The sequence below is a fragment of the Vicia villosa genome, linkage group LG7 (assembly GCF_029867415.1).
Source record: "Vicia villosa cultivar HV-30 ecotype Madison, WI linkage group LG7, Vvil1.0, whole genome shotgun sequence".
NCBI classification, from domain to species: Eukaryota; Viridiplantae; Streptophyta; class Magnoliopsida; order Fabales; family Fabaceae; genus Vicia; species Vicia villosa.
Window position 1 is genome coordinate 56,765,595 of NC_081186.1, and position 22,937 is coordinate 56,788,531.

Here is a 22,937-nt window from a genome sequence, read left to right on the forward strand (position 1 = left end):
AGATAAAAAGGGATAAAGTGTCCCCTTGCCTCAATCCTCCACCAACCTTAAACTATTTTATGGGGCTTCCATTCACCAATATTGAGATCGTTGAATTTTTTAGGCATTCTAAGATCCATCCCCGCCATTTTTCTTGAAATCCCATCTACTACATCACCTCCTCTAAAAATTTCCACTCCACTGAATCGTAAGCCTTTTCGAATTCCACCTTGAACAAAATCACTTCCTTTTTCATCCGCTTTGTTTCATCACGACCTCATTCGCAATTAGTATACCGTCTAAAATTTGTCTCCCCGATATGAACGTCGATTGAGTTTGATATATGATCAAACCCACTACTCTTCTTAGTCAATTTGCTAACACCTTAGTAATTACCTCATAAATGCACTCAATCAATGATATTGGTTGGTAGTCTTCCAACTTTGTTGGGTTCTTCTTCTTCGGAGTTAATACGATATAAGACGTGTTTGCCCCCTAACCATCCTTCCATGCCAATAAAATTCTTCCATAACTCTTATGAAATCACCTTTGATATTAGTCCAAAATTCCTTCATAAACCCTAGATTTACTCCGTCAAGGCTGAGACTTTTTGAGTTGTCACAGTCCCACACAGCTTGGTAGATTTCTTCCTCCGAAAATTCTTTGACCATCTCATTTTCTCCGCTTCTAATATTTGTTAAAAGTCGAAATTTGTATTGATCAATCTACCTTTTGCTGTAAAATGTTGTTGGAAGTGCTTAAATATGACCTTACTTGTCCCTTCCACTTCCTCCACCCTTCTTCCGTTTACTTTGAGGTACAAAATTTTGCTATCCCTTCTCCTCTTATTGACGCATCCATGAAAGTATTTGGTGTTTGCGTCTCCTTCCTTTAACTATTTGATTATAGCCTTTTGTCATTGGATACTACAACTTAGGTTTGAAAACCTGGATAACTCAGCTACTTTAAATCTTTTGTCGATTATTTCCTTATTTGACAATCCGATAAATTCTTCTTTGATTTCGATTCTATTAAGGTCTTATTTGATTTACTTGGATAGGGTGGTAAGGCCTAGGGCTGGACAAAAGAAGTCGATCCGAGAAAATCCGACCGGTCCGAAGCTAAATATACTGTTCGGGTCGGGCCGCTTCGGGTTGCCGGGTCAATCGGGTGATTGCTTCGGCTTTTAATGGGCTATTTCGGTTCGGTTCGGTTGGAAATATTAGGCCCATCGGTGACCGAATCCGACCGAGCCCAATTATTACTTTACTATTTATTAACATTACTAGGGTTTTGAGTTCATTTTCCTTCTTCTTCGACATTCCGCCGCCCCCCTCCTCTCATCTGTTCAACTTCAACCTTTTAGAAAAATAGTACTTCCACCACAATATTCAACCTTTGATGTCTTCATCATCGCCACATTCATATCTCCTGCTCAATCTCTTCTCCTAATGTTACCCTTACTCACATATTAGTTTTCAAACCCAAACCCTAACCCCCAAATTCATAAAAGATCGCAATGAAACACTTGAAGAACATCTTCCTACTATTTGTCTAGAAGGTATAATATGTTGTGATTTATTAATTTCATAGATACTATTTTGTTACCGTTTGATTTGTTTCACTAACTTATGTTATGCTTTTTTATAGCTACGTCTTTTATTGAGGTGATTTATGTGTTGAATCAGAGCCTTCTTACTATAGGGGTGGTTAGTTTATTGTTCTTACTATAGAATGGTTTCTTTTAGATGTTTACAGTTAACTCTATTGTGAAGTTGAATGGAATGTCTTCTATTTCTTGTTTAGATTTATAGATCTGTGTAATCAATTGAAAATATAGTCAACTTAATGGTTTCTTGTTGTGAAAATACTGTGAACTACAACACTTTAGTAGATTGAAGTGGGGTTGAACAAAAATGAGTTTTGAAAATTTTATTCTAATTGTTTATTTTGAATTTTGATTCAGTTCCACTTTAAAATCATTTCTCTTGTTTCATAAACTCTGATTGGATTTATTACTTGTTTTGCTAATAATGTTATATTCAATATTTTCAGCTATAGGAGGGACATCACTGAATGAAGCAAGCTCTATATCTCATCAGATTCTCAAATTGGTATGATATGTTGTTATTTTTGTTGACAAACTTAGTGAATGAATCAAGCAATAATAATTCAAAGGTTAATGGTTTTAGCTTGTGTATTGACTTAATATGCAGTTGGTATGATATGCAGGTTAATATGCAATCTCACCTAATATAAACATGATGTAAAGGTGATGAGGGGTTAATATTGACTTAATATGCAATTTCTAATATCATTAAATTGTCTGACAATTTGATTTTTTTATTATTTCATCAGAGGGTATTCTTGGAAGGAAATCCTTACCTCCTAGGAATTACCATGATTGTTTCTCTTCAGTCAGTATTTGACTTTCTGGCTTTTAAGAGTGGTAAGTTATTTTGCTTATTTCCTGCCTAGGACAAGTCAATCTCCTTGTTGTGGTTGACTCAACTTGACTTGAATGTAGGTGAACATGGTGGCTAAATATAGATGCAAGTGAGAAACTGTGAGTTTGTTGTAGATTTGAAACTTGCTTCTTTGGCCATGGTGAATCTGTTGAAGATAAAAAATGGTGAGTATTCTTGTTGCTATGTTGCCATGATGCATTTTGGCTGTGTTGTAGATAATAAGTAGTTTTTATATCTAATCATGTGGTTTTTTTATGCTTCTAAGATGTGCTTGGAAAACATTCTGCTGCATAATTGTAAAGAACACTGCACTAATTGTAGAGCACTCATAATTGGTGAATGGCTTAGTAGTTATTTTACTTTGCTACAAATGTTATTCGTTATTAGTTTTAGTTCTAATTAGATTTCACTTTCATTTTGAGAGTTCTTTTGGTTGAGTGTTGCATGAAGATAAAAAGTAACTTCATTAGAGTTTGTGTGTTTATGAGTTTTCTAACTTCTATCTTGTTGGAGTCTAAGTTTTGTTAACTTGCAAACTTAAATATTTGGTGAAAGGTCAAAGTGAATTAACACCTTGAATGACAATTTTAATTTCAACAATAATATCACCTGCTTTTGCTATGACAGCTTGTAGTTAATTGCAATTGTCTTTCTATGTTGCAGCTTATTGGTTTTGTTAGTGTCTTTGGAGTTAGTTGAGTCTGGAAGTGGTGTTATCATATTAAAATTTAAGTTGTTAGAATTTATGATATTTTTTCATTCAAATGTCAAGCATCTTCAATACATTATCTTTCTTGTATGTGTATACATAAATTGTAGGAATGAAATAGCAAATGGAGAAAAAGTGTATGGAACTTGTTGAAGATATTATGAAGGTGCGTATCGAGGAAGACATTGAGAGCTTTTTCAGTGTTATATTTTATATTACCTTCATATTGAGCATGGCTGTTTTGTTTCAGGTGTGAAATAAAGAAGGCTGTTTTGTTTCAGGTGTGAAATAAAGATCCATGTTTAATCATGTCATTAATTTTTTAAAAGTCATTAATTTTTTTAAAGTTGGGTAATAGTATTGATTTTCTTTTAATTTCACTAAAGACTGACTTCAATGTCTTGTTTAAAGATGTTGCTGCAATGAAAAAATGGAGTAAATTTTAGAGAAAGAGCATTGTTAAGTTTTTTTTTTTTAAATTTTCTGATAAATTTTCTTCTCTAAGTTCTTTTAGTTCTTAGTTTTTTTTGTGTGCAGGTAGGAAGTTATTATTGGAGTTGGCTTATTTTTTTTGTCTAATAAACTACTGGTGTTAAGAGTTCATAATATGTATTGATTTTGATTTTGTATATTTTATTAAATTTGTAATTTATGTAGGGAAAGATTTAGTTTCCAATTTCATAGTAAATTTGTAATATTAAATTTGGTATTAGAAGAATAAATTTGTAATTTTGGATGATACAGTATCCAAATATTTTAAAATTATTCTATGTTTATTTATCCTTAGAAGGATGAATTAAAATGGCTCAAAGTAGTCCATTTGAACAAATAAGTAATTTTTATTTAAATATTCAATTGTTTTTTAAATAAAAATTAGTTTGTTTTTTATTTTTAAAATAAAAATCATATTTGAGTGGTGTAGTTATTAGTTTTAATAAGAATTTTAAAAGCAGAAAAAAATTGAGATGAAGTAATTATTTGGGCTGAATTTCATATTGGCCCAATTGCAAACTAATTCCGAAATAAACCGGTCTAGTTATCCGAACCCGGTTTAGTCCGAACCCGAATAAACCGATAGGAAATTTGGTCGGAATTGGGCTTATAATAGTCACCCGAGGGTTGGGCCGGATTGAGGTTTTGGGCCCGAACCCGAACCGGCCCGAACCAATGTCCACCCCTAGTAAGGCCTTACTAAAACATTCTATGGCCATCAAATAGTGACTAAAAAAGATGGAACAGTTAAAACAGATTTTTTTTTTTTGAATAACCATATTTTTAAAAAAAATTCCAAAAATAACTAGGTTTTCAAAAAAATTACACAAATGTCACTTTTCAGCAAAATATTACACGTTGTCGCCAGGGGGGTGGCGACAACAATGGGCTAGAGGTGTACTCGCCAGGCCCACTGGCGCCTATGTGTATTTTTTAGGTGTTGTCGCCACCCCCCCGGCGACAACACCCCCCCTTATTTTTTTTTTCTTTTTTTTTTTTGTAATTTTTTTTCTTTAACATAATTTCTCTTAAATTTTTTTCAGTATTTTTTTTTAATAACTACAATTTTTTAATATTATTTTTTAGTATTTTTTTTAGTATTTTTTTTAGTATTTTTTTTTTGAAAACAATTTTTCAATAATTTTTTTATATTGTTTTTTTTATCTATCTTGTTAAAATTATTTTTGGAAGTTGGTGGTGGATTCATTATTTTGAAAGTTGGACATTCGTTAAAATAATTATATATTAAAATACAATAACGATACATTGACGATACAAATACATTAAAATTAAAGACATTTCAAAATACATTAACGATACAAATACATTATAATTAAAAACATTACAAAATACATTCACGATACAAATAAAAATCTTATTGCGCGCCACGTGGACCATGGTACGATCCACATTGAGGTTGCCGAATGGGTCGTGTAGACGGGTCACGAGTTGGTAATGCCCCCTATTTCCGCGACGACACCCCCCTCTATTTGGTTCGTCTTGTGCCATAGTCGACGGTCCCTGAATGAAACCTGGGTCTTCAACATCTTGACCTATAGAATTCCCTCCATAGGATAGGCGGGTGCCCGCGGCGCTGTCGAAGTTGTGTCTAGGCGGGTTAAAATTTCTCCTAGTGGGTGCGGCCTGGAAGTTTTGGAAGTTGGTGGTGGATCCGGTTTGGTTAAAATACAATGGTCGTGGCGGTGTGTTGAGGTCAAATTGTTGGTTGGGGTACTGTGATGTGTGTTGGTCGAATGTGGTGTATTGCGGGTATTCTTCTTCTATGCCCATGTCGGGGGTCATTGGTGGTGATCTTGAAGAGCCCCCCGCATGGAATTCCTGGAAATGTGATCTAGAAGAGCTCCCTGCACGGAATTCTTGATTTTGTGGTTGAGTTTGGGATGGAAAAAACTGGTGGAGTTGTTGGGAATGTTGTTGGTAAAAAGGTGTTTGTGGTTGCATTGGTTGTTGGTGGTAACTTTGTTGTTGTTGTTGTTGGTGTTGTTGTGGGTAATGTTGTTGTTGGTAATTTGGTGGTGGTTGTTGTTGTTGTTGGTAATTTGGTGGCGGTGGTTGTTGTTGTTGTTGGTGGTAATTTGGTGGTGGTTGTTGTTGTCCTCCAAAATATGGAGGTTGTGCTCGCGGGTCAGCTAAATAGAAAGGGGCAGACACAATCATTTCAGGATTTGTGACGGATCTGTACCAGTTTACATAGTCAACAGTTGGCTTCATTTCTCCCGGCGCCACAGGAAATTCTAGAACCGTTTTTGATCGACGAGCCCATATTTTACGCTGATCTATGGCAAAGGACTTGTAATTTTTTACGTACCACTGTTCGCTAACCTTCGCAAGATGCCAACGTCCCAAACAGTCAGGCTCAGGTGGGTCAGGGATACCTTGATGCATGTCGAATTGGAGCTTCACACGGTCACTCGGGTGCATCTCCACAGTGGTGAACCGTATGATGGGTGATTTTGCTGTCCAAATAGCCGCCTCGTCAAGGTCGGGTACGTGGTCCAATTCCAAGTAAGGACGCCAAATAAACTGCAAAGCAAATAATATTAATTTCAAAATATAGAAGATAGTTATTTTTAAAAATATATTTAGAAAATGGACATTTTGCGTGGTATTACCTCTTGGGGTCCTAGTCGATCTAATATTTGGCGGTAGAAAATGATTTTGGATACAGGCGTTTTGGACCAATCCATTCCGAGTGCATTGAACCTAAACACATTAAAAGATATAAATCAATATAGTTACAAATAATAATAGAATAAAAAGCAATAATTAAAGTAAGATCCAACAGTTACCTTGAAGCGTAAGGGAAGGCGTAACTGTTTGGATTTGCAGGGGCCAATACCGGCATCCTCCACCATGCCCATGCTTGTAGCAAGAATGCACATCCACTAAATGTACAACTATCCTTTTATGCACATTTGCACAAGGAACTATATAGGTATGCCAACACAGCCGAACCCCAACTATATGTCTTTATTGCATCAATGTCCCCAAGTAAACACAAGTACATAAAATTAACACTATTTCCCGTGCCTTCGGGAAATAGAAACTTACCAAACAACAACAAAATATACATCCTAGTTTTCTGCATTATAGTTTCTTCGTCAGAAAACTGATCCAATTGAAGCCCATCATAAGCTAGGTGAAGGCCAGCAAGCTTTATACCTTGGCCCCTACCCCTTTGTTGCCCCTCACCCTCTATTAAATCCACACCCAACAATTCGACGCATAGGGCGTTTGGTTGTTGGACATTTCCATACACTGCCTTTCCATTTGTTTTGAGACCCAACAACATGTACACGTCCTCTAGAGTGACGGTACATTCACCCATTGGAAGGTGAAAAGTATGAGTCTCAGGCCTCCAACGCTCACACAATGCTAATATTAACTTCATATCAACTGAGGTATGTGTTAAGTTCATTACCTCACCAAATCCCGCACGTTTAACGTAGTCCTCAATCAAAGGGTCAGGAGCATTCATCTTACCAGCACGGGTCCTAAATCTCGTGACATCCTATAAAAAAAACATTACCCATAAGTATTTGAAATTAGTAAATTTAAGTAAAAAAAATTAAGTGTTTACTCAAACTTACATAAGTGGCAATGTTTGCAATGGTGCCTCGATGCTCTTGACCCATAGTTAGGAGAGACATGTTTGTTGATGATGAAACACAAAGTTGCTCTGATGATAAGTTGCTCTGATGAAAGTATAAGAGGTGATGAAGAAAATGAACAAGTTTGGGAACATATTTATAGCCAAAATGCATAGGTTATTACGAGATTCCCTGCAGTGTCTTGTCCCGTCAAGTCTGTGGTGGGGACGAGATTCCTTGCAGTGTCTTGTCCCGTCATGTCTGTGGTGGGGACGAGATTCCCTGCAGTGTCTTGTCCCGTCAAGTCTGTGGTGGGGACGAGATTCCCTGCAGTGTCTTGTCCCGTCATGTCTGTGGTGGGGACGAGATTCCCTGCATTGTCTTGTCCCGTCATGTCTGTGGTGGGGACGAGATTCCCTGCAGTGTCTTGCCTTGTCATGTCTGTGGTGGGGGGACTAGATTGCTATAGAGGCATGCATTCTTGTCATGCTAAATTATGTTAAACCATTGCATGCACCGATTTATCATATACTTTTATTTTTTATTTAGATGTTTTTATTTTTATTTTAATTCATTTAACACATATACTTATTTGAATCTTGTGCAGAATTATTGCTTCATTTCTTGCATGCATTAGCCTTGTGTAAGAGGTGGGGACGAGAATCTTTTATGTCATGCATTAGTCATGTCATATTTGAATCTTGTGCAGAATTATTGCTTCATTTCTTGCATGCATTAGCCTTGTGTAAGAGGTGGGGACGAGAATCTTTTGTGACATGCATTAGTCTGGTCTTGTCATGTTTATGTTAGATTTTGAGAATTTTATATTATAATAGATTTTAATTCATTATCATAATTTGTGACATGCATTATCATAATTTTTAATTCATTTAAAACATACAATTATAATAGATTTTGAGACTTTTATATTAAACTAGCGCAGATATATATATTATGGAAAACATTAATTCATTCATTAATTAAAAAGGTACATTGACAATAACCAACACAGAAACTAAAACATCTAAGAAAATAACACATAACAACTTGTAGTACACGCTCGATCATTGCAACAAACACAACAACACTTAATCTAAACTACTCGAGTATCATTGCAAGAACAAGTGGATTTTCAACGCCTCGGTTAACCTCTCCACTGTGTGTCCAAAACATTAGATCCACGTCCACATCGTCTTTCACACGGTCCCAATAATACATGTAGGTGCCTTCTGGATTATTATCCGTCAACGTAATGTATGGACAACGGTAATCTATCTGTTTAACTTTTCTGGTCGGACCATCTAGTTGACGAAACCCAGTGTTGATGGCTCTAACAATTCTCTGGAAATTCCAATGGGGGTTAAGGCAGACACGCATGTGACTACCTTCCTCAAAAAAAACGACAGCCCAAACTGAGTTCATTTTTAGTGTTTGCAGTAAGAATGAAGAAAGAGTTGGTACTTCAACTCCACACACACACACCTTTATTTATAGTGGGTGAAATACCGCGGAAAATAATTTTGCTAATTATTAATAACTTAAATACTAATTGGAAACTTTGTAATGTTAAAAAAACATTTCATTAATATATGCTCAGAGCATTTAATTGGACGGTACAGAAGTAGCTGAAATGATAAAGAAACTGCAACATCTAGGATATTACAACGGTTAGGACAATGTCTTCTCTGTCCTCCATCATTCGAGTGCATTGAATGTCGTCCTCCATTGTCTCCCACCAACGCTGTCTTTCAAGAAAAGCACCTCCCCTTGTTCTAAGTCTCTTGATAGATCTGATTTGTTCGCCTTGACTCCACTCTCCCTCCAAAAACCTGAGAAGGGTTCTCTTAAGCTGGTCCATGGATTGAATGTTCCAAAACATTACCTGCATGGGAGGTTTGACGGCAGAGAAAATAACGTATCCGTTCCTTCGAACAATGGGAGGTTGATAGTCCAAACGCCTTACAGGTGGTGGAGGCTCAGTAGTCCGGTGCGTGCTATCTGGCCTTATTCGAGATCTCATTTTTTCGTGTGTGTACTGATGCACACAAGAAACCCTAATTTATAGAGGGACAATTAGGGTTTCATTTACAAGGGAAAAACATAAACAATAATTTTGAAGAATAAAAATTAGGGCCCCACATGGTCCCCATCTGTTTTCTGTCCTTCGCATGCGTCCGAAACGAGTTCCTGTACCCTAGCATGCGCCTGTAATGATTCCTGAAGCGATTCCTGATAGATTCCTGCAACGATTCCCCCTATCTTCATGCATGCAGCCCTATCTTTTGTGGCATGCATTAGTCATGTCAAAGTTACTATCTTGTGCAGAATTATTGCTTCATTTCTTGCATGCATTACCCTTGTGTAAGAGGTGGGGACGAGATTCTCTTGTGGCATGCATTAGTCATGTCAAAGTTACTATCTTGTGCAGAATTATTGCTTCATTTCTTGCATGCATTACCCTTGTGTAAGATTTCTTGCATGATATATAGGAACTACTTCACATACTATTTTTTACAACCATCACAACTCTCCCAAACATTTCTTCCTTTTACAACACAACACAATTCTCACATTTCTTCTTTCACAAACACATATCAAAATTATGGCATCCACCTCGCAGTTCAAAGTTCGTGTTCATATGAATGGTGAGACATACCACTGCGACACAAACGGTTTTCTATTTAGAAACACAAACTCAACACGTTTTGCTCTAAATAGACAATCAGATTTCTCTTATCTAAAAAGGAAAATCGAATCCAAAATAAGAGAACAAGTGTCTCAGATATTTTACCGACAACCCCTTCTTCAACCTAACAACTCAGTCATATTTTGTCAATCACAGATAACAACTGACTTAGAGGTTCAAAACATGTTCCTCACCCATGAGCATTTTGGTTATGATTATCTGGAACTGTACATAGTGGTTGAACAAAATGCTCCTTCGCAAAATATTCAGTCACAAGTTATTGATCCTGTTGTTGATGACGAACAACAACCCGAGCATGTCATTGACGAAGAAACTGATATAGAAGATGTTGTTGATGAGTTGGTGAATCATGAATCCGAAGATGAAGGTGACGAAGAAGTTCCAGTACCGGATCGAGTACCGGATACACATGCATATTCACCTCCGGCACATTTCACAACGCTTAATTTAGGAGAGGACGAGCCATCGTCCGATATGTTCTACAATCCATATATGAGGTCAAGCGAGGAGTTAAAAGAGGGTGACACGTTTCGTTCGAAGGATGATTGTCTGTTGGCTATAAAAAATTGGCACTTAGCAAATTGTGTTGATTTTAAAGCCGATCGATCAAATCCAGAGAGAGTCACTATTGCATGCAAAAACCCGGAATGTGGATACATGCTGAAGGCATCATTCAGAAAGAAGTTTAACGCGTGGGTGATACGTTCGATATCTCAAGCCCACACCTGCGTCACCACTAACATGGCGCAAGATCATCGAAAACTCAGTCATGACATGATATGTCATACCATCATTCCTCTGGTCGAAACTGACCCATCCCTGAAGGTGAAGACAATTATTTCTCATTGCGTTTCTGTGTTCAAATACAGACCTTCGTACAGAAAGGCTTGGTTGGCGAAACAGAAAGCAATTGAAAGAGTCTACGGCAACTGAGAGGAATCGTACCAACAACTTCCTCGCTACCTGGCTGCACTGCAATTGTATTCACCTGGGACTGTTAGTATATTGGAGACACTGCCGGCACAGTCCCAGGACGGAACCCCTCTCGAAGATAATGGAATCTTCCATAGACTATTCTGGGCGTTTCGACCATGCATCGTCGGTTTTGGTTTTTGCAAGCCGATTATTCAAATTGATGGAACGTGGCTTTATGGGAAATACAAGGGAACTTTGTTGATGGCGGTCGCGCAGGATGGAAATAGCAACATTTTTCCAATAGCCTTTGCTTTGGTAGAAGGGGAAACAGCTGATGCTTGGGGTTTCTTTCTGAAGAATCTCCGAGCTAGAGTCGCTCCACAACCTAATCTTTGTTTGATTTCTGACAGGCACGCTTCTATTGACAGCGCATACAACAATCCGGCAAATGGTTGGCACAACCCTCCGTCTAAGCATGTCTACTGTATTAGGCATATAGCACAGAATTTTATGAGAGAGATCAAGGATAAATTTTTGAAGAACCACTTGGTGAACGCGGGGTATGCCTTAAACCAACCTGGATTTCAATACTACCGCCGAGAAATAGCGTTGACAAATCCAGATGCAGGGAGGTGGATTGACAGCATTGATAGAGCAAGATGGACTAGGTCATACGACGATGGGGCTAGGTGGGGCCACATGACTACAAATCTTGTGGAATCAATGAACGGGGTTTTCAAAGGCATACGAAACCTACCTGTAACTGCCATTGTTAGTGCTACGTATTTTCGGATGGCAACTTTGTTCGCCACACGAGGTAAGAGGTGGAATTCAGTGTTACAAACACAACAGGTATATAGCGATGTCTGCATGAAATATATACAACAGGAATCTGCCAAGGGTAACACTCATCGAGTGACCGAGTTCGACCGTCATGGCCACACCTTCAGTGTCAAAGAAACAATTGACCATAACCAGGGGCTTCCACGACAAGAGTATCGCGTCAATATCCCAGGTCGTTGGTGCGACTGTGGCCAATTTCAAGCATATCGCATGCCTTGCTCCCATGTCCTTGCGGCATGTTCACATACTCACTTTGATGCATTATCTTTGGTATCAGAAATTTATAAAGTATCAACGTTGCTCAACGTATACGACAACTACTTTCCGGTGGTAGCAATGGAGGCATATTGGCCTGTGTACGAGGGGGAAACAGTTTGGCATAACGATTTAATGCGTCGGAATAAAAGCGGTCGACCAAACAGCAGGCGTATTAGAACCGAGATGGACGTAACTGAAAAAATGCAGAGGAAGTGTAGTATATGTCGTGAGGTAAGACATAATAGGACCAAATGTCCCAATCGTGGATCTAGTTCCACAACATAGTTATTAGTTTCGATGATGTTTGTAATTTACTTTTTCAATGAAATGAACTTTTTTTTATAAATTTTATGGGTTACAACACAAAAAAAATTACCAAATAAATAATGGATTCATGATACATATTGAAAGGAATTACCAAATATTACCATGGAAAAAATATTTGGAACCAATAAAATTTACAAACATTTAAGAGAAAATAGTACCGAAAACATTAATATTGAAAGTAATTAAAGCAAAAGGGGTCCACCATCTTGGACTGGGTCTGCATGCATCCTGACTGGGTCACTATGCACATCTGGTCTTTTCATAAACACTGTAAAACTCAGTCCTGAACATAACTAAAGAATGCAGACTTTTTTCATTGGCTCTCTTAATTGAGTTGAATTCTTAAATAAAAAATTAATTCTTGCACTACTCTATCTGTATTCCCAACTACATTTTGTCCTCTAACATTCAAAGCAAGCAAAATAAAAACGAAAAATAAATACAACCTCTCTGCATTCTCAATCCCCATTCAAAACGAAACCCTCCCTCACTCTTTCTATCGCCGGCCATTCAGATATGTCTCTACATTTTTGTATTCACTTCCTACTGGTATGTTTTTTTCCACTGCAATTTGTTATTGTTTTCTTCTTATTGCTTCTATTTTTTTAATCATTTTCTGCTGCTTCATATTATTTCCAATGATTTTATCCCTTAATTGTATTTTTTTTACTTGCAAACTAGGAGTTTGAAAATAACTTTTCAGCCCAACGTGAATATAGTTTGAAAATACATATTTGAGAATTAGATTAATATTTTTGGAGATCTTAATTTAAGTAGAAATGATTGAGGTTAGTCGGTCACTACAAATTATCAAGAAAAAAATTAAAATTAAAATTAAATATCAAATATCAATCTTCAAATATCAACAAAATATTACCATGGAAAAAATATTTGGAACCAATAAAATTTACAAACATTTAAGAGAAAATAGTACCGAAAACATTAATATTGAAAGTAAAAAATTACCGAAAATATAATACCATGGAAAAAAAATTATTTAAAAAATCCATGTTGAAATAATATTTGAAAAATATAACATAAAAAAAATTTAGAATAAATTATGTTAAAGAAAAAAAATTTCAAAAAAAAAAAAGAAAAAAAAATAAGGGGGGGTGTTGTCGCCAGGGGGGGTGGCGACAACACCTAAAAAATACACGTAGGCGTCAGGCCCACTGGCGAACACTCTTCTGGCCCATTGTTGTCGCCACCCCCCCTGGCGACAACGTGTATTTTTTTGCTGAAAAGTGACATTTGTGTAATTTTTTTGAAAATCTAGTTATTTTTGGATTTTTTTTTAAAAATATGGTTATTCAAAAAAAAATTCGTTAAAACACATTTGATACACATTATTATCATGGGACCCAAGATAAAAATAATTTTCTTCTCCAACATCTGTTTCTTGGATGGGGTAGTAAGGCCTACTCAATCAATTGCACGAATATTTTTATTTGTTTATTGCGTCACATTCATTGATAATATATGTCACTTCTAGTCTGGATTATATTTTGAAATAAATATATTCAAATGCATTGACTAGACTATAACGGTGGAAGCATCTTTGCTTTTCTGAGTCCCAAAACCACATAATGGAATCACTTAAACGTTTTTTTTAATGGAATCACTTGAGTTGTTTATGGCCACACCTTCACACCTTCTCCATCTATGGTTCTAATCCTTACTAGTTTATTATTTTGAAGAGATTGGAGTTAGTTCTTTATTAAAACACACATTTACATAATAGAAAAAAAATTAAAAATAAACAAATATTTTGATATTTTAATCAAAGACGTTTTGAGTTTGAATTCAATCTTAAACACACAACAATTTGAAGGAGAATTTTGTCGTCTATTGTAGTCCTCATCGATTTCATCGATTTGAAAGATTAGAGAAATTTTTTTACCGTCTATTATGATTCTCTCCGACTTAAGAAATTAATCTCTATTAAAAAATTTTTACTGCATATTATAATTATGGGTCATGCTAACGAGTGCCCCAGGGCACTCTTTAAGCATTCTAAATAAAGAAAATATTCTTTCAAAAGTTCACCATTTCAATTTTCGATGCATTAATTACGCATATTTCCAAGAAAAACTTACTTTTTAAAGCTATTAAAGAGTGCCCCTGGGGCACTTGTTAGCATTTCCCTATAATTATTGTGACTCAAAAGAACTAATCTCGTGCACTCAAAGAAATAATCTCAAACATAATACATTAATTACTGACTTTAAAAAACACAAAACTTACTGATAATTCTTCAATATATACTAATTTTTTTCACTTTTCTAAATTTGTACTACTCTCTATGTTTTAACTTCATTTCTCTCTTCTTTGTTTCCAATAAAAACAATGAAAATGGCATATTATCAATCATCCTTTCCCCTAGGAAGGAAACACCCATCATTTCCCTCAACAATCTTTTTCAACCTTAGAAACCTATGAGAATTTCTAACATATTCCCTCTCTTCCAATATTCTCTTTCCACTTTTTTCCTTCTCTTTCTATTTCCTCTCTAAAATAAAATATAAAAAAATTAAAAAAATCACATTCCACCCTCTCTCTCTCCCCTATTTAAATATCTCCCTCCTTTCCTTTTCCATTCCCTTCCCACACACAAAATGAACCCTTTTCCTTCTTCCACAAACTCAGTCAACAGTTTCTACACATTCTTAAGCAGAGGAATTGATGATTTAGAAAGAGCTTTTCTTTCAAACAACTTAATGTCAATTCAATTCCTTCAAAGGGTACTCTCTATACTTAGATCCTTTCACTCCCAACTAGTCCTTTTGGTTCAAAAACTTCATCTCCCTGTTGGTGATAAATGGCTTGATGAATACATGGATGAAAGCTCCAAACTTTGGGAAACATGTCACCTCCTCAAGTCTGGTGTTTCTAGCTTTGAAAATTACTACTCAACTGGCATTAATATCACTTCGATTTTCGACTCTCACTCGCATCTCTCTCCACAACTCCGCCGTCAGGTTAATTAACTAATATACTAACATTTGACTATAACAATCCAAACTCACGTCCTCTCCAGTAATATCAGTCTAGCTTGATTTTGATCGTTGTTCATCTGAGACTTTTGATAATTACAACGATCAAAATTAGACTAGACTGAACTGGAGAGAGAGGATATAACAGCTAGAATTGTATGGAACATTTTGAAAAACTCACACGTTAAAGTTTCATTCTTTTTTTATTTGCTCTGCACCCTTTTGGAAACTATTTAAAGTTTTGAAGTTTCTTTTAATTTTCAGGCTTTAAGGGGAATATCAGGGTGTAGAACAGAAGCTATGGGAATGGAAGAAGAAAACCGTGCATTGATGGAAACAAGAGTCCAACTACTTTCTCTATGTTTCGACGAACGAGTATCGGTTGAATCAAAGCTAAACGGTTTCAACGGTTTCAGGGGAGTTTTATACGCAATGAGAAACATTAGTTCAATGCTGCTCACAATCCTGTTACACGGTCTGGTGTACCATTGTCCCGAGACATTGAGCACAGTCACAGGGTTCGACGGTCGGTTGTTTCTTGGGTCGGGGCTAATGATATCTGCTGCGAGGTTGCAGCAGAGAGTGGCAGCGGAGATGAGCGAGGTTGTGCCAGGGATGTTGTTGTATGAGTTTAGAAGGACGAGGGCGGCGGTGGAGGAGCTGAGAGGAGAATTGGAGATGATCGCGTCGTCGCAGGTTGTTCAATGGGAAATGGAAGATGGTTTGAGGGAGAGAGTGGAGAGTGTTAGAATGTGTTTTGGTGTGCTTAAATCTGGTGCTGATAATATTGTTTGTCAACTTGATGATTTCTTTGATGAAATTGTGGATGGTAGGAAGAAGCTTTTGGATTTTTGTAGTCATAGGTAATTTAAGTACTACTAAGGTTTGAAATTATAATCGCGGTATTATTTATGGTATGCGATTACGCAATCATCCACTAAAAAAAATACAATCGAGTGATGGTGATGTAATATTTAGCTTATTATTTGACAAAATTGAACGTAACAACAGTTAAATCTCAGTGGATCATAGCAGTTGATTCGATCTATGATCGCATAGCAGTTGAATTGTCTGCAGTCTAATTTTCCCGCATTCACGAAGTTATAATATTTAATACCGATCGATTGAGATCAAACTATCATAAATCCGTGACAAGGTGAATGTGTGTTTTCTCTAACTGCATTGAGTCGCACTCCCTAAAAAAGAGTACAATTATGAATTCATTTTCTTTGATAGTGACTAGTTTTGGTCATTGAAAGAGTGCTCTCTTATTTAATTATGGCTAATGATTAATCCTTCTACTTCTGAAACAATAGAAAACGAAAGTTTAGTACTATAGGGAACATAGGAACACTCTTTAAGATTCCTAAACCACTTTAACCTCAAAAGAAAACTTCTTTTACTCTTGGAAAAGCTTTTGTCTGTTCTAGTTTGGTTCATATGGAAAGCAATGGAATGATGATGAAAAGTATAACAAAATCAAAAGTTTATTTTACTTTTTTTTATTACTATTTCAAAAGTTTTCAGTGGTCACTTTCTCATCTCTCGTTTGTAAACGTATCTCATGCTTTTTACCTTGCGGAAATTCATGCCTTGCCTCCTTACAAGGGTTCATATGAGTGCTGCTTTCAAACCCAACAACAAAATAATCCTAAAGGAACAATACATACAGAAAAAACCAAAATCTAACATGCTGGATGCCACACATTGTGTTCTAGGGAGCCACCCTATAGTAAAAGCAATGACTGCATGAGGTGAAAAAGCATTTACCACTAAAAAGTATCATGCTAAGTCTACAACTAATGACGACGGCTTGTTGTAGGTAAAATTGAAATGAGCAACGAGAGAAAACAATATTCAAGTAAAAATCAAAACAAAATCGAATACAATATATGAAGCATTGACACTGAACACAACACAGGTCGACGTTGTTAATAATATGAGGAAACACAATAATCCAATGTAACCACCATATGCTTTAATGTCAAGCAGCAAGACACTTTCAATGTGAGGTATCACGGCTACATAGGTTACAATGGTAAGCTGAGTTGTGTATACGCAATAGATGTATGAAGGGCAGGTAAGCCAAGTTATATATACGTGATAGATGTATGAAGGGCCGACGGGGTTTCAAGAATCAAATATTGAACCCTGGCATTTCAAATTGGGCAGGCAAGTATCTCAACTCGATTTGTAAGCATAATATCCTTATTCCAAGAACATTGAGAAAATATTTGTATGATTTCCTATGTTCTCTCGGTATAATGCATGTTATCTGAGCTTCCATCAAAAGGAAATATGCTATTTTCTCAAAATCGTCTTATGAACAGCCTCGCTGCTGTCACGGCATTAGTTCCTGAATACAGATACAGATGATAAGGGGGCTTGAGTATATAATTAATGTGTTCAAAATCAGAAGACTCAATCGCAATTTGTAAAATAGATACAATTTATAAACAACAATGCAATAGGTTTGGATTACAAAAACTAATGCTATTAAGAATACTTTATATTATATGCTCACACACATGAAAATATTTCATGTAGGCAGTGCACAAGACAGCGATTCAATCTGACTGTTGCAGATTTTAGACAAGGCCTAACTAAGAATGTGGAAGTTAATACATTAAAAGAAAGAAGCAGTTTAGAGAAACTCCTATAGTTTCAATTGATTGACTGAGTTTGGAGATTTATAACAAAGATTTTCTGCAAGAGAATAATCATAAACTCAATATGTTCTTAAATCACATAATTTGATTTATACCAGAATTTCAGATGTATATAAAAGACAAGGTTGTCAATAGTGGCAATTCGCGGGCAGTAATCAATTCTAAAAAGCGTAATCAATTCTACTCGAGAACAACCAAACATATCAAAATCAATTATTCACGTAAAGAATCAATTCTGCGCGCTTCAAAAGTGAAACCAAACCTATGCTTAGTTTACTTCATATAAATAACTGAATTACAAGACGATTACTCAGTAGAATAAATGATATATAGAATTAAATTTTCAGTCACAAAATAAATTTGACAAAAATTGAAGAAGTAAAGAACAAAGAAGACCTTAACCGAAATTAGAATCAAGAAGCTGGAACGCGCGTTTGCAGAAAAGCAATTGGAGTTGGTTATTTATGGGTAAGAGTAGAAACAACAGAAGCAGCGACAGCAGCGTCTGAAGCAGGAACAGCGGAAAGAGCGGAACATTGTGCGTGGTGGAGGAACGGTGTTTGGTGCCGAAGCTGAAGTTTCCATGAGGATGACGGTGACCAATGAAATGCTGTTGACTGCGGCAACAAAAGAGTGTCAGTATTTTCTTTCTTTTGATTATTTGGTGATTAATTATTTTTTGGAATGAATTCCATATTTTATTTTTAAAGTGATAAATTTATTTTTTTTCTTCTATAATTAATTAAGAGAATATCTCAATGCATCCCTTGATACTCTTAACTATCGGGTGAAATTTCAATTATATTTTTTGATTCCGTAGATACACTTTCGGAAGTATCTTTTTATTTAAAAAATATGGTTTTTTCCGTAGGTAGATCTACAGAAGCGTTAAAAAACATAGTATCTACAGAACGTGTTAAAAATAGAGTGTTTCGTAGATGTATCTACGGAACCTTCTGTTATATTTTAAATCAGTGTTATTTCCCTCCAAAACTCCAATATTTTTAACAAAAATATAACATCAAATTATAGTACATCAAAGTAGTATAACTTAAAGACAATGGAATATAGTACAACAAAATAATGCATCGTATATATCATCTAAATAGTGCCAAATACATAATTAAAATAAAGTGCAAAAATATAATCAAAATACAGACATCAATAAAACCATAAGCATCACTACTGTGTATGCCGGACAACATCCTCCTCCTCCAACCTGCCTCTGGCCCCGCCTCCGCGTCCAACACATCGTCTGCTTGCTACTCTGCCTCTACCGTCAAGTGCCCCACCGGTCCTGGCACGATGTCGATGGTACAAAAATGCCCCATCTGGCACCCTAATGATACCATACAGTATATGCATATGATTAGACCCCTCAGAAAAGAAACCATCGGCAATGCCTGCCTGCGCCATGTCAAGTATCTCACGACAGCGAGGAAGAACATCGTTATTGTGGTCCAACTGAGACTGATGAGTCTGCAAGATCTCCTAGGGGGTTGGCCTAGGCGGTGATCCTGCTGCAGTGGGGATCATGTAAAGGTGTGACACAGTGAAGTACCAAGTGATGTACCCGTCGGCGCAGCTCCAATCTCTCTCTAAGCCTCGTCAGGAACCATGTGATGCTCAAAGTCTGCAAAGACCTCATCTATCCGCTGACGGTTAATGACGATATGAAGGAGATGAAAGAGTGGCGGGATATCGTTTGACAGTAGCTGAACTACCGCATGACGCGCTCCGGAAGATAACAAACATCGATGGTTGAACTGGCAGCCAACCATCCAGAATATAGTGCAACGTCATCCCACGCAACTGTCTCACGGTGAGTAGCATAGCGGTTGTATCGAATGTCCTCTGCAGCCATACAATCAAAAGAGTGCTTGTAAGGATCCGACACCTGGTTCCCACTAAAGAGGATGTAGACTCTAGCACACGGCATGGCCTTAGTGTAGCCAGGAACCTCTCCCCAGCCAATTATCATGGGAAAGTGTTGTAATATCCAACCTTAAAATGAAAATAAAAAACATGGGGATTAAACATTATCACGAATATAGAACGAACAACTTTGAGAAAAAGTAGAAGGAAATAACATTGTTACCACTAAGAGTGAACAACTGCATGTCGCAGTCTTTGCCTTCCACAGACATCCCTCTCCGAATCTATAGTAGTTGTTCGCAAGTGTAGCCGCTCCCCAGTTGTACTCATGGAAATGTGTGATATCCGATAAGTACCTCATGTAAACGACATAAGTGTACGAGGAGCTGGTGTCCACAAACAGTTGAGTCCCTAACAAAAATAGGAAATAGCATCTCAGCACTCACTGCCTGTGTATGTCCTCCTCTACTGGGTCACTAGTAGCCTGCTGTGCCGCAAGGGGCTCAGCCTCGTACTATTGTGTCAAGAAAGAAAACCTCGCATACACGCTGCGGGTCCTCTCCACCTCCTCAAGCGCGTCCTCAGGACCAGCCCCGAGCTCAACAATCAGAGCCTCCCTCGCTTCCTTCTTCGTTAGTCTATCGTGACCAAGAAAGGTTCCCTTAATAGGTATATGCAGGAGGCATGCGACGTCGTCAAGCGTGATGGTAATCTCACCATGTGGCAGATGGAATGATGACGTCTCTGGGTGCCACCTCTCTGCAAATGCCATCAGCATCCCATTATGTATCGTGTGATACCCAATCTCACACAGGTCTTTCAACCAGTTGCGAGGACATCCTAGAACTATGGCTCGGTAGGCTACACTGTAACGCCCCGATTATTTAATTAGTTATTTAATTAAATATTATTATTTCATTTTTGGAAATTATCGGTTGAAAAGTATATTTTGGTGAATAAGTAGATATGTCGGCAAATGGATTATAATATTGACGAAATATTATTAAAAGTGATATATTGGTCATTTTGAGTTATTAGACTTATTGGGCCTAAATTGGTTTGTGTGGAATAATAAGAGGGAGTGTTAACTAAGCCCAATTTGAAATGATAAAATTAGGGTTTTAGAGATATGAAGAGTGTGTTATCATTTGAAGAGAATGAGGCAAATCTTGGAAAGGAGGAATAAGCTTAAATATTTCCATCCATCCATGATGCCAAATAGGAAGTGTGAATCGGAGACCCATCAAGTTGCTCCAAGTGGAATAAGGTAATCTTCCTATAATGGGGCTTATGAATAATTGTATGTGGGAAATTAGATGTGTAGATTTATTGCTATTACTTGTGTTAATCGTTGCTGGAAATAGAGAATATACCATGAATAATATGTAGTTGGAATACTGCTTCTTTAATTGTTGTTATTGTGGTTGTTCGAGTGAAGGAAATTAGAGATGTAGGTTATAGTTTTCTGATGTATTAAATTGTTACCGGAAAATTGAAAACATGAGTCTGCCGTTGCTGTTTGTGTTGATGAACCTTATGCTAATGCTGTACGAAATAAGGAAATAAGGAAATGAGGGTCTGTGCGAGCCATGACGGACGGCTGATAGGCGGGGACGGTCGGCATCCTTGCCTTTGACGGTCGGCATAGCTTGAGTGTGAAGGGGCTGCCGATCGGCAGCTTGTCCCTAGCTTGTTTTCTTCTTTCCTTTGAGACCTTTGAAGGCGGGTGCCTCATGTAATGGAGGTGGGCGCCCCATGTAGCCATGATGTTGGGGTTGGACGCCTCCCTTGTATGCTTAGGCTACTGTTCCACTTGTTTTTTTTTTTGTTTTATGGCAATTGGTATGTAGCGTAGCTCCCTTGCCCTATTTCATTAAATTTTGTTTTGTTACTTGTAGTGTTTTGGACATGTGCTACAGTATAAGGGTAATTGGTAAAGCAACTATATAACTTAGCATTAATAAATAGAAAACAGTATTATTGAATGTTGTAGGAATGGTAAAATATGGTAGTAGCAGAAGTAGAAAATATGATGCAGTAGCAGTCATTAATTAACAGGAAATTTTCAGATTATCCGATGAGTGTGTAACCGGAAATTAATTGAATTGCGTTCGAATTAACCCGGTTTGAATTGTGCTTTTAGTGACTTGAGAGTATAACCCGAAAATTTGTAAAGTCGTGAATATTAAGGATTTAAGCGGAAATTAGATAACCGGTAGTGACGCAGGATAGATCTGATTAATTAGAGAATATTAGGTGAATAATTTTGAATGAACGATAGTGATTTAGTGAGTTAAATAAAAGACTAATTTATAAAGAATGATGAGACTAATGTGAATTGACTTAATGTGTTGATTTGTTGTGATATACCAAAGCATGATGACGATGTGATGATTTTGTTAATATGTGTATATGTTTGTCGTGATATACCGAACCATGATGATATCGTGATGATTTTGTTAATATGTGAAGTTATATATTGGCGATGATGTGTCGAGAAATGATGATATCGTGATGATTTTGTTTCTATGTGAAGATGAAACATTAATTGTGACGTCGAATTACCCCAAATAATTGGTAATTAAAAGTGATATAGGCGTATATCTCGTGACGATGTGTGATTGTGATGAGTATGTTGTGTATGTCAATTAGCAGGATAAATCATTGGGAGAAGCAGTGAAGTGTGGGAGAGATAGTAGGAGGAAGAAGAAGATGAATGTGGCTATTGTAAATGGTTGTTTTTTGAGACAGAGAGCCATTTTAGAACTTTGAATTATTATAGACATTATGATAGTGTCACTAAAAATATGGTTTTCTTTTTGAGAGGCTAATAAGAGTTATGAGATGTTTTGATTATTTATAGTTAAAAATGACAAGTAAAAATTGTTTACTAATTCTTACACTTAATTCTTGCAATAAATATGTGAAGATTAAAGTGAGTAAAAAAGGAAATGGAGTGAGGTATAATGTAAATGATATGGTACAACTTAAAGTAGTTCATCATTGTAGGACAATTTTGGAAGAATTCGTTATAGTGGTGTGAACTCAAGAAAAATGAGGTAAAAACCAAAATTTTGATTTTAGTATATGT

General features: G+C 36.7%; 2 protein-coding genes and 1 long non-coding RNA gene across 6 annotated transcripts; 2 read left to right on the forward strand and 1 right to left on the reverse strand.

Annotated features, from left to right (window-relative positions):
• The first annotated feature begins 1,259 nt into the window (after positions 1-1,259).
• Positions 1,260-3,668, forward strand: LOC131617242 (uncharacterized). 4 transcript variants are annotated; one of them, XR_009288503.1, is made up of 7 exons: positions 1,260-1,540; positions 1,630-1,646; positions 2,035-2,093; positions 2,212-2,251; positions 2,338-2,428; positions 2,507-2,586; positions 3,267-3,668. It is a non-coding gene; the product is annotated as an uncharacterized LOC131617242 (long non-coding RNA). The 4 variants fall into 4 exon arrangements; XR_009288501.1 differs by lacking the exon at positions 1,630-1,646 and having other exon boundaries at positions 3,267-3,322; positions 3,407-3,667; XR_009288502.1 differs by lacking the exon at positions 1,630-1,646 and having other exon boundaries at positions 2,507-2,611; positions 3,267-3,666.
• Positions 3,669-14,910: 11,242 nt separating this feature from the next.
• On the forward strand, positions 14,911-16,389 carry LOC131617243 (uncharacterized). The gene is made up of 2 exons (XM_058888577.1): positions 14,911-15,287; positions 15,567-16,389. The coding sequence occupies exons 1-2, from the start codon at positions 14,925-14,927 to the stop codon at positions 16,167-16,169; spliced, it is 966 nt and encodes a 321-aa protein (XP_058744560.1). The 5' UTR covers positions 14,911-14,924; the 3' UTR covers positions 16,170-16,389.
• Positions 16,390-19,691: 3,302 nt separating this feature from the next.
• LOC131619111 (protein MAIN-LIKE 1-like) lies at positions 19,692-20,618 on the reverse strand. Its single transcript, XM_058890251.1, has 3 exons — positions 20,383-20,618; positions 20,117-20,232; positions 19,692-19,975 (listed from the first exon to the last, which is right to left on the reverse strand). The coding sequence occupies exons 1-3, from the start codon at positions 20,616-20,618 to the stop codon at positions 19,692-19,694; spliced, it is 636 nt and encodes a 211-aa protein (XP_058746234.1).
• Positions 20,619-22,937: the final 2,319 nt, after the last annotated feature.